This window comes from Cottoperca gobio, chromosome 19 (assembly GCF_900634415.1).
Source record: "Cottoperca gobio chromosome 19, fCotGob3.1, whole genome shotgun sequence".
Lineage (NCBI taxonomy): Eukaryota > Metazoa > Chordata > Actinopteri > Perciformes > Bovichtidae > Cottoperca > Cottoperca gobio.
Genome location: NC_041373.1, coordinates 3,897,425 through 3,912,851, shown reverse-complemented (window position 1 = coordinate 3,912,851; position 15,427 = coordinate 3,897,425). Strand labels below are relative to the sequence as shown.

Below are 15,427 nucleotides of genomic sequence, written 5' to 3'. Positions count from 1 at the left end.
TCACATTTTCTTCTGAACAGATACGCAGTGTCTCACCGGCCTTAGAAATTTCCTCCCTCAACTTTTCAGCTTCCTGCTCACAGCCGTCTTTGACCTCTCGTAGTTCTTTCCTATGCCGGGCTATAATGTATTCCTCCGTTGAGTCTATGGGCTCTCCTTCAATCTGGATCAAAGTTTGTGGCCCTGTCGCAGTTTTCAAAGAAGCCTCAGATAGTTGACTCTTGAGATCTGCCAGTTTGGACTCGAGATTTCTGGTGGCTTCTCTCAAGTTAGGACAATTTGGACATTCCAAGTTACCAATCTGAACTTCTGTCTGCTTTTGCTTTAATTCCTTCTCATGTTGGACTTTCAGCCTAGTGATCACATACGACATGTACGCTTCTTTAAGGGCATCAAACAGATGTTTGGAGGACGGTTTCTGTTCTCGACCAAAATCAAAGCTCGTCAGAGCCAAAGACACAAGCTGCTCATCTTTGGCCAATTTCACACTGGATGCAATCTGTTTCAAAACATTTGACTTTGCTTCCAAGGTGTCTGTTAACTCTTTTATTATCAGAGCATTCGTTTCATTATCAAGCCACTTGTACATGGATGTAAAATCTGGCTCTGTCACTGACTCACTTTCAACTTTTGCTTGAGGACAAATCCTCCTGCTCAAGAGCATCAAGCGCTTCTGTGCCATCATCTGTTGTGCCACACCTCTTTCACAGCTGTGTCTGTTTTCCTCTGGTTTGATTTCGGACGACCCCAACAGCTGGCTCCAGAATTCTCCCTCTATTATCAACCTCATGTCTTTCTGACTCACAAAGAGTGGCTCTTCTTTTGAATAACCAAATAAAGTGCTTTTTAAATCACTGAGCGTTTTCTCTACATTAACATCTACCTTTGCTAACATCTCTAAAACCCGATTAATCGCCTCAGACTTCATCTCAATCTCTTCTACTACTTGCTTTATAAGTCCTTTATAGTCAACCTGCGTCTCTCCTGCCTCAACACACTCACTAATTGTCTTTTCAACTCTACCCGTCTTCATTTCTAACTTCTCTTGTAGTATCGTTATTTTGTTTTCTGCTTCTCTTAGCATCTCTCTACTGACTTTCTCACATTCCTGGTTTAGCGTCATTAGTTCACTGTTCCTGGCTTCAAGTTCCAAACAGCGCTGCTCTGTAGACTGAACGTTTGCATCCATCTCAAATAATTTAGCTTGCGAGGCTTTGAGTAGCTCTTTCTCTGGGTGTAACTCCTCGTCCTCATAATCTGCGTGGAAGCCCAGACCTTTCAGCGTAGCCTCTTTCAACTGTAGCTTCTTCTCAATGTCTTTAAGGGTGTGGCCAAGCTCCTCCAACGTAAACAGAGCTTCATGAAGCCTCAAGGATTTCTCATTCAGCTCCCTCTCGTAATACTCCCTGTCTATAGAGTTTGCCTTGTTTTCAGCTAGTTCAGCCTTCAGTCTTTTCAGCTCTTCCACGGCCATGTGACGCTGTTCGCCACCCTGCTGGCTGATCAGCTCGACTTTCAGTCTGTCTATTTCTCTGTCAGCCTCCGTCAGTTGGTTCACTATCTCCTGACACCGTTGCTTCAATGCCCCGTTTTCACTTGTTAAAAGTTCCACCTTCTTGGAGAGCATCCCAGTCGTCATCTCATTTGTTTCCGTATGGTTTTCAATTTCTGAGAGGGGTCCGTAGGGGCTTTTTAATCTTTTTTGCTCCTTAACCTTCCCCACCAAATCTTCCATGGTTAGAAGCCGGGATTCGTATTCACGGATGCTTTCTCCTGCGCTGGCCAAACTATTTTTTAATGTTTCAGTTTCTATCTCCTGGTGGTACTTCCAAGTCTCCAAGAGCTTCTGAAGTTGATATTTTTCTGCTGTCTCTTGATTACAACTATGGAATCTCAACAATTTTGCCAACTCCTTTAGGGACAGAGGTTTACTGGCCATCATGTCTTCTAGTTCTTGAATTGCCTCAGCACTGTCCTGGAGCAAGAAGCTAACTGTTTTCTGGACAGGTTCAGGGAGAGGGCCTTCCAGAATGGATGGTTTCGGGGGTTCAGAAAAGTAAGGTTCCTTGATGGGGGGGTGCGAAAGTGAGAGGCCAAGCTGTGCCTGCATATTGCGCTTTTTCAGCTCTTGCAGCTTCAGGAGCTCTTTGGTCTCCTGGTACTTCTTTGTTAAACTCTGTGCTTGAGAACTAACCAGTTCGGGCCTCTTCGTCTGGGGCGTCACATCAGCCTCCAGACCCAAAGGATGCTCCAGCTTGGAAAAGGGGACCAGACAGTTGGTTAACACACAGCAGGGGAGACACAAAGCTTGCTCATAAATTTCAGCGTTAACTACCTATCATTTCCGTCATTCAAAAAGTGACATTACCAAAAGATTTCCCACATATTCCCAAATTATGTAAACTTACATTGATTCAAAACAAACAAAGAAAGAAAATCCCTTGGGTTTTTATGGTGTAAATTCAAAGCAAAAGGAAAGAGATTAAAAGGCCAAGGTTAGTTAATCACAACAGAGCATGCACATTAAACGGTTAAAAGTTACTTCAGGTGGTAAGTAATGCAATATTAGTTTCAGCTAGATGGTTTACTCAAGGATGGATGGCATACCAGGTCCTACAAACACATTTCTGACGTTCTCTGGTCCATGCTCATGTCTTGCACCAAAGCAATTCTTTTCTGGGTGGAGATGGTGAATAGTAATATCAGACTAATATCTCATTTTCAAATATATTTTCAAACCTCCTCAATAATTCCTTGCAAGTCACTTAAGTGTTCTATTTCTCAGTACAAATAATTGCATATACTATAATCTAAAAATCACAGCAGAGCCTAAATTTAACTCAACCAAAGAAATCATTCGGCCTTCAAACCATTTATACATCGACACACAAGCACAAGTTCCTCGAACATCACAGGCCATTACACAGCTTCAGTGTATACAATACTATGTGTTAACAGAACAACACATGGAAGGTCTGTAGAGCAGTTAATAGAAGATGAGAATCTGATGTCCATGCAAATAATTAGACAACAAGCCAAGAAGTTATTATTCATACATGTTGAGCCAAACATTTTAGCAAGTAGATCTATTTATTGTGCCAGTGACCATGGAGGAAATGATCACTTTATATTTAAATAAATAAATATTTGCTGCTAGTCGTAGCCAAGTACTACAAAGAATCAGGCTTTAACTAAAGATTACCAAGAATATCTGAATTCAATATCATCAAACTGTAATTTAAAAATGAATAAAACACAAGAATATTTTACTTTTCATAATGTTAACCGTATGTTAAGAAGGACATTGCTGTCACATTTAGGACTTAGGATATGACAATAAGTGTGTTACTATCAACCTGTTTTTATGCACATTTTGAAGTAAAGTCAAAATACTATAAGAATGTTGAGGATTATTTCACTGCTAGGATTAGGGTTTACCTCAGGTAAACCCTAATCCTAGCAGTTGAGTTCTAAAAAATAACAATCTTTTTAGTTTGGAGCCCCTGAGGCAAATTTGTCATATGTGATATTGAAAATTTGAGTTACTTGGTCAAAGATGAATCAATACTGAAGTAACTACTAGCATGAGTTCAGATACAGTACAGACCTACAACACAGAGACAGGAGAATAACTAGTAGAAGCCAATGTAGTTATAAGATCTCAATGTTTTCTTTTTTTACATGCAATGAACTCATGCAAAGCCACATATCTGTAGCAATTTTGTTGCTTTGATGTCAGTTTTTTTATGTTTTCTTACAATAAAATACAACATGCAAAGAATGTTACAAAATGGAGGAGAAAACACTGCTCAATGGAGAATATACGGATTCAATCTACAACAGGGTTTCCCCTCACAGCAGAGTTACATACTACTAACTCACTGGGGAGATGTAACCTGTCCGGATGTCATGCTCTCTTTCCAGAGCCGTTCTCAGCTGGAGCTCCAGCTCCTGCTTGTGCTTGTTTGAGTCAAGGAGCTGCTGGTGACAGCTCTCCAACTGAGCCTTCAGGTCCTCTATCTGCAAGAGCAGCAGGGGGGGGGGTGGGGGGTTGAACAGTTAACAAATGAAAAGGTGTGTTTTGAATAAACGTGAAGGGATCTATGTTTAGTTTAACAATTAAAACAACAATTAATCGTTTAAAAATATAACATATCACCATTTGTGTATTTTACAGTAGCTGATATTTAAAAAGGCTACTCACATAATTACTAGTCACATAAGCCTGTACTGAGTGAAGCTTTATGAAGGACATTTTGAAATGTAACCTGATGTTCATTGGTGTTCATTCTGTGAGTTGGTGAAACTATGAAACTGAAGCTCTTGGCTGCTTCCTGGTTAATGTGCTCTCTGCCTGCTGTTTGTGTATTTTGTGGAAGAAGAAACACCGCTATCTTTCAGTTTGGGTGTTTGAAAAAATAAGAAATGGGCTGTCTTTTTAGGCTCACACCAACACAACTACATTAACAATCTAGGAGATCACTTCATGTTCATTTCAGAGAAGCCAACAGGCAGCTTGGAAATTGTCAGGTGTAAGTGACAGACAGCTGACGGACAGTAAGTAGTTACATGAACAGTTACTCAATTAAAGAAAACTGGAAGCAACCGAATGTGCCGCAGCGATGAAGGAAATGTATGCCGAATGTTATATGTAGGAATAGTGAGACTGGATTTCATCTTATTTCATGAACGGCTTGTTGTTACCCTGGTTTGCATCTTTAGTGTGTGCACTCACTAAAGCGAATAGACTAAACGTACCCCTTGCTTGTAATTGTCCAGTAGCTGCTCCAGCTCAACAGTCTCTCTGGATTGCACTGTGGTGGGCAGAGTCACCCTCCTCTCCTCCCGTATGGGTGTCTTCTCCACCTGTTGCCAGTGTTGTTCAATCACCTCCTCAACCCTCTGCTTCCTCTCCGATGACGCGGGACCCAAAGAATCTGTTTGTCCGACTCCCTCTCCACTCTCATAGTCAGTCCTCCCTCCTCCTTTAACAGTTGTTTGCTCCGTCGATGAGCTAGTCACAGACTCATACCTCTTCCGCCTCTCCTCTTTTCTCCGACTGCGCTCCAGCTCTCCCAGGTCTACATGGAGGCTCTCGGCCTCTTGAGCCCGCTGCTGAGCCAGAGCCTGAGCGATGGGTCTGAACTCTGCCCAGTCGAAGGTCTTAGAGCGGCCTTCTCTTCTGCGTTCACGCGCCCGGCTCTTTATGACACCTGGAGTGGATTCTCTCTCCATAGACGATGCCTCAGTGGAGGGAGAGTCCTGGGTGACGTCTGGCCTCACCAGACCCTCCAAAGAAGAGAAGGAGCCATGATCCTCAGTTGAGCTGAAAGGCAGTGAAAAAGGTAGGAAGGTAAGTTTTAGATTCACAAAGTGCTCATCGTCCAAAAGGATGCGGCTGTGTTGCAGTTCCGGAGACAATCAGATGCCATTCTGGCCTTGGGCTAATGTTGGATCTTTTTTTCACTCTTCCATCTTGTTCATGTCTATTTTTGCTGGAGAAACTTGTGTCTCTAAAGCATGAAATTGACTATTGAATATATATTATTCACTAGCGATGAGCATTTCTATTTGATATTCACTGGGAACTATTCGACCACTCTTCCCCTATACATAACAGAAGAGTGACAAAGTATCTGTTACCATATCAAATCAATTGAGGTTTTCTTTGTTCAATATGCTTGTAAAACACAAAGAATGTTGGCAAAACAACTATAGACTGTAGTACAGACTGCTTGAAGATGTGGAAGGGTTACAATCCAGAGGGACATTGGGGGTTAATCACCTTTCCTGCTTAAATCAGAGGCTGAATTATCATCTTTATAGTGAAAAAATGTGTGCAGTAGTGCTGACATGGTTGGACTGACCTCGCCACATCGGGGGCCGTGGAGGGTCTGACGTTCTTCATGACTGCCTGGATCCAGTTCCTGCGTATACCTGCTGTCATGGCCGACAGCGTTTGCACGCCCTCCTGGGTCTAAAGATTTAAGAGCACCATGAAATATACACTCTATATGTAATGTGATACAACTGGCCTGCAATAAATAATGATTCAGTGTATTTCATTTGTTGTTGGTCACATGTTTGTAGAACACACTTCAAAACGTAAACATTCCAAATGTGACAGTTTGCTTCTGTTGCAGGAAGAGTTCATTTGTAGAGGGGCTCCAATTTTTGTAGCGGGTTTTAACTCGCTAACTGTTACTTTGTATCCGTTTTTTAAATGTTATTATTATCATTAATTAAAATGTACAAACATTGCAGACATGTACTCAAGATAATGCAATTAAAGAGTAATAAAAACAAGAACAATTCTTTAATTGAACTTCATAAATGATATAGACATAAATAAACTAGATATAAGACAAGAACAAGTATACGTTATTGCAACCTGCTTCGTGCTGGTGGAAGTGATCACCCTGTGACCCTGTGGGTAAGTAACTATGACAACACAATAGTCGCAGAGTGAACCTCTTACATGTATTTGGAAACCGTAGTTGCGCTGAGCCTGGTATTCAGTTACATTGTAGCAAGTGGACAAGTCAATCTCACCATCCAGGTCAGAGGCCTGAGGTCAAAGACGAGACATGGGGCAAACATAAGTTAAAACAAAGAACTGCTCAACATAAAAATATACAATAAGTACTAACATAAAATAATAAGCTCACCTCCTCTGCAATGGAATCCTTGTAGTATCTCAGGCTGTGATCCGTCAAAACAAACCAGTATTTCTTCCACTACAACATTGACAGAAGAGGAAAAAAGAAAGTTCTGTAAAGCAGCCACATCCACAGAGCATCCTACGGTAATAAGATGTATAGAAGAAGTCACATATTGAACATCCAGTCAGTCAATGAAACCTGCTCTACGGTGGCACACAGTTAGCCTTTTCTCTATATTGTATAAAGATGCATTTGAAAGCCTTCAGGCTCCACCCTGGTCTTTTAAGTCCATTGAAGATACAACATCAAAGTGTAACCATCCCTCTGTAAAGGCCACAGAACGCGACAGGCATTCAACAGTGCTTCAGGTGACAGTTCAGCAGTTCAGATGCTGTTTGAACCGGCTGTTGACTTCATAAAGAAACACCAAAAATGCCAACAACACATGTCTAGATGATTTGAAGTTAGATACGTTATTTCAATTTAGATTTTTTTTTTAATTCTACTCAAACGTCAACAATCAAAAATAATTGTTTATTTTACAGCATTTATGGCGTAACTGGCACAAGATCATTTTTGTGATTCTCGATCAAGATTAACGGTTCGTAAAGTACCTGGCCTTGCTCTTCCAGCTTCACCATCCAACCTTTCTTGAAGTTCAGTAAATCCGGCTAAAAGAAAAGAAAAGATGTTGAAAACAGAATAAAACTTTGGGTGTCGATCTGTTCAACGTGCAAAATGACCTCAGAAGCAATCAAATAAACACACACCATGTCTTTTTTATTTTATTTGTGTTGCAGTAATTACCATGACTTACCTTAAAATATAGCTTAATAAGGCAGATTAAAAATTCATCCAAAAAGTATTGTCATTGTAAAAACATATAAGTGTAGCAAAAACACACGCTCACTCAGTCAGCTGAGGGTAGAAGTTGACCCTACCAATGGATCAAAGACAAATTCAGATGTGACATTGTCTAAATGTGCTCCACTGGACAGGAGCAACTTCTGCCAGCTTGTTGGGTCTGTGCTACTCCAGCTGAGGATGCAGAACCCAGTGCTCTATAGTGTTGTAGTCTGCTGTGATTCCAGAGTGGAAGAAACGCACACATGTGACTAGTGACCTCGGGAAGCAGTGGTAAGCACACACAGACAGACATACACACACCTGTCTCGCTTCTCCGTCCGACAGAAATATAGTAACGCACATAACACAGAAAGTGTGCAATGAATACACGCAGCGGGCCAAATCTGCACATAGAGAGAGCAGAATGAGGAGTATAACCTGGAGAGGAGGGGAAGAGGAGGGGGCTGCACTGCCCTCCGCAGCGTGGAGGTTTGGCCTACGACATCCACACCCTCGCACCACCACAAAGAAACGTTAGGGAAAAACTCAAAAAGCTGCAGTACATAGCCGTGTGGATCATAAATGCCCCACTTGCCCTTTTAGCAATTTTCCCAGTAAAATGTTTTCTGAGCAAAGAGACCTTTGCAATTTATTATTCTCCCAACTCTAAAAGAGTGTGGCCTCTCAACCCGAATCACAACCCAGCAGCCTCTCTCCACACAGCTGACGACCTGGCACTGATGCTGACCCTGGATCGTACAGCTCAGCAGAACAGGAGAGGCTTTGTCTGCGACCAGAGACGCACTGAAACACTCTGGACTTCAGAGGCAATTTCAATAATCAACTGTTGGTAAAGTTAACAATCAGAACAAATTTGAACCCAAACGTTCTCATCAGCTTTGTCAGATGCAGCGAACACTTTTTTAGCAGCATTGATTAATTGTTTGACAGAAAATTCACCTTTGATTTTCAATAACCAATTAAAAGTATTTGTTTTAAAGCAAAAATGCCACACACACACACACACACACACACACACACACACACACACACACACACACACACACACACACACACACACACACACACACACACACACACACACACACACACTGTAACTGGCCCAAGCCTCCATGAGTCCTGCCATTTATAAACAAGATGCAAAACACAATCTACTGGTTTAGACAAACACACTGTGATTATGATGAGAAGTTATTTCCTCTGTAAAAAAACATTTGGTCGAGTCGTGTTGATGCAATAGCAGTCACAGAGATGCTGTTTTACAGAAGTGAGAGAAGAGTAAAAACTCACAGTCATGACCGACTCAGTGGTCCTTCTGTCCAGGGACTTGGCTCTCCTCAGAGGCGGCAGGGTGGAGGGGAAGTCCAGAACCTGACCTACGTCGTGCCTTTGCTCCTAAACAACACACACATTTTCAACATTGTTTTTATACATGTGTAAGGTTAATTAGCTCTTGTAGTTAAAAATATACAAAGTAAAAATAGAAACACAGAAGAATTTGAGATCCACCGTATCAAATACAGAAATCACAGATCATTTGGTCTGTTTGGGTGGTGCAGAAAAATGTCATGACAACCGCTCCTTCATTGTCAAACACACATGTTTGTGAGAATCAACTGTGCACCACACTGAACCAAAGAGAATGAAAACAAAACACACAATAAGAGCATGAGGCTAAACTTCCCAACCCTAAATCTGTGTGTGTATTGTTTGGAAGCAACAGTAAGAATGACTGATAGCGTGTGTGTGTGTGTGTGTGTGTGTGTGTGTGTGTGTGTGTGTGTGTGTGTGTGTGTGCGTGCGTGTAAGCAGCACGAGGCACACAAGGCATCTTAATCTGTATATGTGCGTGATCTTTTTTTAAATCTGTGCATGACTGACATCTGAGATCTAGGCCAGGACACAAAACTTGAGTGTTTAACAGGGTCTGACTGTGACTTTGTGTATCCGTGTGTTAGTTCTCTGTGTTCCTAAAGTTGGATTTCAAGTGCTTCTATCCGAGCACTGTGGGCCAGGGTGGGAAAGGGAAGCATAATCACCAGGGGAATCCCACCACAGAATGGAAACTGGAAATGAAAACAGCACACGCTGCTGACCTCTGACCTACAACCAAAACAAAGACAGGACAGAGAGAGGGAGAGATGGAGAGAGGGAGAGATGGAGGGAAGAGGGCACATTGAAGGGAAAAGATAGAAGAGTGGGGGAGATGCACACATGGAAAAAAAGAAGCAAAACCCCATGCTGGTAGGTCCAATGCTGAGCACACGTATGTTCTGCCATGTGATTAGAAACAGTTAGAAGTGTTACTGTATCTATTGTAAACTGCTGCACAATGTTGGCACTGTTAGATCAAATATGTACACACACAAACACACAGCGGTGTTACCTCTCTGTGGAAGCGTCTGTGCTCACTTCGGCCCTGTCTGGCTCCACTCCTCCCCGACTCTTCCACCTCCATTTTCTCTGGATTCTCCAGCTCCAAGGCCTCCAGCTTCTCAATAACACCGGAGCGACTGCAAATCAACCAACAGACACACAGAGCTGAGTTAACCTAATTACAATCCATTTAGTAAGTCCTATATATTATCTGTCTTATTCATTTCTACCCCCCCCCGCCCCAGTACCATGTCCTTGCATATGGGACATGCTGTCAGACAAAATATGTCAAGACCCTTTTTGATCAAATTGTTCCGGGAAGTTAACTCGGGATCTGAACTAGAAACTAAAAGTCCCCTTTATGTTTTCCTCTTTGTGCTTCCACCGCATCTGAAGAACTGTTAAGATTAGGCAAATCAGATTATGGATTTGGAAAACTATGGAGGCATTTAAGACAAAATGTTCCCACATGAGAGGCCAACATGTGCTGCTCTTTGTGTTTCTCATGACTAATGTTTGAATAGATTTATTTCATAGTTTCTGTCTACGCAATAAGCAGTTTGCTGAATGTTTTATGATTAAATGTTGTTCTAGAAGCTATCAGCAGATTTATTGTTATCGTTTAATCGCTTTGTCACTTCCTCTCCCCAGAGAGATCTGAAGGCGCATTGGACCACACATCTAAATAACAGCAGACACTCCCTGGTGTCCATCATCTGTAACCTTCCTCAAACTGTGAGTACTATGCCAACTCTGACACGTTCCCACAAAGCTCTTTTGTTAAATGACAGAGGAATCTGCACTACCGAGAGGAAGAGGGTGAGTGGCAGTGGGAAATATTAATTTACTCATTTGCCTAAATGTTGCACTTATTTAGGGACTCTTCAGCCAAAGCTGTGGACCATACAAGGGACCACGTGAGGCCAACCCCCCCCCCCACTGTAAAAGCTTTTTTTTGTCTAAAATTATGTCTCATTATGACTCAAGTGAAATAGTCAGAATACAGATTTGACATCTTTCCCTAAACTGTGAGGCAGCATCATTTTCACTCCCACAGCTCCCACCATACAGTTTGAATGCGTTTTTTAAAATGTGCAAATAGAGGCATGTACAAGCTAAAACAGGGTGTTAAGTTTAATTAATGAAAATCTTAGTGCCTATTTTATAAAGTGGCAAGACATAGTGCTCTCATGCTGAATGTAAAACATGCTGAAGGATATTCATAAAGTCCTTCATGCAGCTGGACATGACTGAAATAATAAAAAATAAATAAAAATAATAATAATAATAAAATAAGGAGTTGATTCTCAATTTTCAATTCTTTTTATACTATTGTTATGGGTATGTGTTTGTCTTTATTAGATAGCTGATGGTCGACAGAGGAAAGGGAGAGCTGGGGAATGAGATGCAACAAACGTCACTGGCCAGATGCAAACCGGGGACATCGAGGTCAAGGGTCAGGGACTTCACTCCGGTTTGTCTGGCATTGCAGGGGGAAAAAATATTTTTTTTATGGACTGATCTGAAGGGAGATGTTCAGTCACTTATTCAGACTTGAGGCCAACATGTTAAGTTGCCGTTGCTTATATATGATGAGGTACATATCTGAAGTCCCAGCTGTCTAACCCTGTCTGTACAGAAGGGGAGCCTGTGTCTCTTAGTGGCTCAAGTGGACTGATAATGTGTTTATGGGGCAGTAGGTGGGCACTCCTCCTAGTTTCCTTTCCACCTCTTTTTCCTTTCCTGCCTGGTATGGATGGAGGGACTGAAAGCAGCAGGAAAAAGATGACCCCCACCTCACCCACTTGGTTTGTTTGAAATGTTGCCCTTTCTGGCATGTGTGTGTGTGTGTGTGTGTGTGTGTGTGTGTGTCCTCTTCACAAACAGCACCAGTGGCGGAGAGGCAGATTAGGTTGTGTGTGTGTGTGTATACAGTTTATGCTTACAGGTAGTAAGGGGGGGATGGGGGGGGGGGGGATTATTAAATAACTGATTTTCTCAGAAACACACAAAAGAGGGATATTTAAAAGGGCATCACAAACCCCAGTATGTTCAGCCTTTTCTCCTCCCTTCCACCACACCAGTTGTGAAAGTGCATGTGCGCACATCAAAAGCTTTGGAAGTGCGTCATTGAACTGTGTGTGTGTCTGTGTAAGTGCCTTTACAAGGATAAGCTAGAGGCTCAAGTATTTTAAGACCACAGTGTCTGTAGTATGGTGCTGAGATTCCAAGAAAGCTGTCCACTAACCCGGTTCATCGGGTTAAATTAGGGGCTGATAAAGGTGTTATCAGGCCAAGTATAGCACTTCCTCTGCAGTTGGAGCCGTGAGTTCATGGTCAGGCATGGGTGGATCCATTACACGCACTTTTTCAAAATCATAATTTACAGCTTAGAAGAAGCGGAGCTTCATCTCAAGTGTTTTCAGATATTTACTGTAGTTTTGGTGAACCAGACACAACAGACAAATACAAGAATATAGAACCACTTTTAAAATGGGGCTTTTGTGGAGGTTTAGTCAGATAACACTTAAATTAACGCTAAAAATAAGTGTGCTGCATACATTTTGAGTTCCAAAAAATATTGTTCATAATCTACTCTAGCTCCACGAGCTAGCCCCCAGCCAGACACTGACATGTCTGAGCAGATCACGATGGGCTGAAACTTGTAATTGTTCAGCTTTTTGGGATGAAAACAGTCACATTTAAAATACCAAAAACAAATGATCAAACAATGATCAGCAGTTTAAGTCTGAAATGAGCAGTTTCTACCTTCAAGTAAAGGATCTTTGCCAATTGCAGCATGTCTTTCTCCAAAAGTTACAAACTTTGTTTTTTTAAGTCAAAAAGTTGGGAACCACTGAGAAAAGGAAATGCGAGGTAAGATAAGACGGTAAAAGGGACATTTAAGAGCCCTGTTATGGATAACCACCGCACAGCAGCAGACACTGACCTTCTCTCGGGGCTGAGGACGGCTTCCCTCTCCTGCCTGTCGGGGCTCCTAAACCGGCTCCTCTTCTCAGCCTTTCTGGCCTCTGCCTCCAGCCTTCGAGATCGCGGCGTGTCGTGGTGGCTGAACGAGTGGCTGCCCCTCTGGTTTGCCGGATGGCTGTCGGTGCTAGTCACAGTGCTGCCGCTGGCGTCTGAGTCCAGAGAGCTGACCGAGCCGCTGATGTGGGAGCCATTAGAGAGCAGCGAGCTGCCGGAGGGGAAGGGATCACTGGGGGCTGGAGAGAGGCAGCGCGGGACGCCCCCCAGGCTGGAGCATGAGCCTGTCGGGGAGAGCAGGTCACTGGAGGGCTGGGGTGCAGAGCCATGCAGTGGCTGGCTGCACCGGTCCACCTCATCGCCATTCACCGAGCCAACGTCAGAGCCCTGTGGTGCAAGGTCACCTAGACAAGAGAAACATACGCCATACGCTTTACTTTCGTTTGTTATTATCTTTACTGTAATTCTTTTTTTTTTTTATATACGTCCAAAACCTTCACAACATTCGTTTAAATTTTTTATTAACTAATTAATTAAAGACTATACATAGTTCTTCAATACAAAGATGTTATTCCTCCTTACCTGCGGGGGGCAGCGGTGATCCTGGAGGCAGGTCAGCAGGGGCCCACACAGCAGCCCCCTCAGCCTCTCTCTGGTTCAGCTCCTCCTGCCAGATAATGGAGCTCGAGTCTGGAACCTTCTCTGCCTCTGGGATACCGGAGCCGGTCACTGCTACCTTGGCGGGACCTGGCTCCTGGACATGAACACATGAAAGAGTTAAAAACATTGAAACAAGGAGAGTGGAATATGATAAGTACCCTTTGTGTACTGTGTAATAAGTATTACCTGGGAGGTCGTAGGCTCCACCTTGCGTTTCTTCTTCTGGTTCTGTTTGTTGGTCCGGGGGTATACCACCAGCTGTTCACTCCACCTGGAGACAGAGGGGAGCGTTCTTGACATTTGCGTGTGCACATCCTTTCCCACCCAACCCATCTGCAGACACATCAAGACAACTAACCCGTTAATGATCTCTTTATTCTCTCCTCTGATGAAGTACTCCTGGTCTGGGGTGATGATGCACAGGGAGTTCTTCTGACCCGTCTTGGGCTCAGCATCTATGACATCCGTACAGAGATTCATGTTCACTGTGCCCTGAGGCAGCGTGCTGGGCTAGAGGAGACACAGGAGGAGATATTAGCCAGTGTATTAGCTTATATGTGACCTTTGGATTAAATGAAAACTGGAATGTTGGAGCAGACAACTGAATATAGCAAAGGAAATAATACTACAACTGAAGAGTAGTTTACACATCATTTAACAAAGTTGAAACTAATACTAAATACTAGCAGTGGAAGACAAAAAAGATGGCACATTTAAACGGGATGCTTGAGTCACTGGTTTGTTACAGACTTGGCTCAGCAGCAGCACATCGAGCCTGAACTGTATGGACACTGTTGTTATCACCAGATCGCCATGGTAACTAGGCAAATTCTTTCAGTTGTAGCACACACTGAGTGAAAAGGGGAGATGACAGCAATGTGATGCTGGATTTGAGCTGCTTTGTGGGTGTAATCAGTGAAGAACGCAGAGCTGCGTCTGCTTTGTAAACCAGCTACGACACAGAAGTGCTTACTTATAAAACTGAAACATCTCAGTAGTAAAAAAAATGAAATGTATTCAACATCATTTGAACCGGATTACTTATTGTCTCGTTACCAACAGAGCGAAGAAATCCCCTAAACTTCCTGTCCAACTTCTCTGTGTCTGCAGCTCTGTTATCAGGTTTGCTGCTCCAGATGTAAAACAGGTGCTGGGTCCCGTTCCAGCTCCTTTTAAGGCCACTGAACACAGATCCAGCTTTATTAAGATCTGCCTGTAAACCCTCAGGGGCTGCCAAATATGGCAATTACAGTGCGTCGCACTTTAGAACTCAGATGCCATGGAAGAATTTCCTCCACTATAAAGAAATAATCACGTTTGAGAAGTTGATAAGTACAGTGTGGAACTGTAGAACCCTGTGGGTGGTAAAACAGGCCACATCAATATTATGAGGATATTTGCTAAATTGAGAACGGTAACGTACATGCTGTACTTTTAGTGTTTAGTGTGAGTATTATGCACTTGAGAAAACTATTAAAACTAATAGCCCTTTTTGAACAAACAGTTCCAGAAAGTATGGAGCCACAGGAACTGAACTCAGGAACTTCGGTTCCTTTTGCACATTTTCATCTGAATGACAGTTTCTTCCCGACTGCAGTGGACCTCATCAACAAGACCCGGGACCCCCACTGACTCGGTTTATGTCCTCTTAATATGTTTATTGTATGCACCAAACACCAAGCCATATTCCATGGAAGTGGACCCCTACTTGGCAAGAAACCTTATTCTGAAGATTAGGAACATTTAGAGCTGCAAAGGTCAGTCGGTTAGTCAACAAGTCAATTGACAGAACATTTATCGGCAACTACTTTGATGATCAGTTCATCGTTAATATTATTTTTCAAAGCAAAAACGCCAAACTTTCCCCAATTCCAGCT

General features: G+C 42.7%; 1 protein-coding gene across 6 annotated transcripts in view; it reads right to left on the bottom strand.

Annotated features, from left to right (window-relative positions):
• Positions 1 to 15,427, bottom strand: part of LOC115024378 (myosin phosphatase Rho interacting protein) — a 39,066-nt gene that overhangs the window by 8,160 nt on the left and 15,479 nt on the right. For 5 of the 6 annotated variants that reach the window (XR_003834120.1, XR_003834119.1, XM_029455872.1 and 2 more), the window contains exons 4-16: positions 13,909 to 14,060; positions 13,737 to 13,821; positions 13,473 to 13,644; positions 12,856 to 13,294; positions 9,916 to 10,042; positions 8,820 to 8,924; positions 7,277 to 7,333; positions 6,669 to 6,737; positions 6,479 to 6,568; positions 5,868 to 5,977; positions 4,759 to 5,326; positions 3,883 to 4,020; positions 2,195 to 2,254 (exon numbers count right to left, since the gene is read on the bottom strand). Coding sequence is in view for 4 of the 6 variants with exons in the window: in XM_029455872.1 (XP_029311732.1) it covers positions 2,195 to 2,254; positions 3,883 to 4,020; positions 4,759 to 5,326; positions 5,868 to 5,977; positions 6,479 to 6,568; positions 6,669 to 6,737; positions 7,277 to 7,333; positions 8,820 to 8,924; positions 9,916 to 10,042; positions 12,856 to 13,294; positions 13,473 to 13,644; positions 13,737 to 13,821; positions 13,909 to 14,060 (2,172 nt within the window). In the remaining 2 variants the exon portion in view is untranslated. The remainder of the gene's footprint in view (positions 1 to 2,194; positions 2,255 to 3,882; positions 4,021 to 4,758; positions 5,327 to 5,867; positions 5,978 to 6,478; positions 6,569 to 6,668; positions 6,738 to 7,276; positions 7,334 to 8,819; positions 8,925 to 9,915; positions 10,043 to 12,855; positions 13,295 to 13,472; positions 13,645 to 13,736; positions 13,822 to 13,908; positions 14,061 to 15,427) is intronic. The other variant, XM_029455874.1, reaches the window with a different exon arrangement.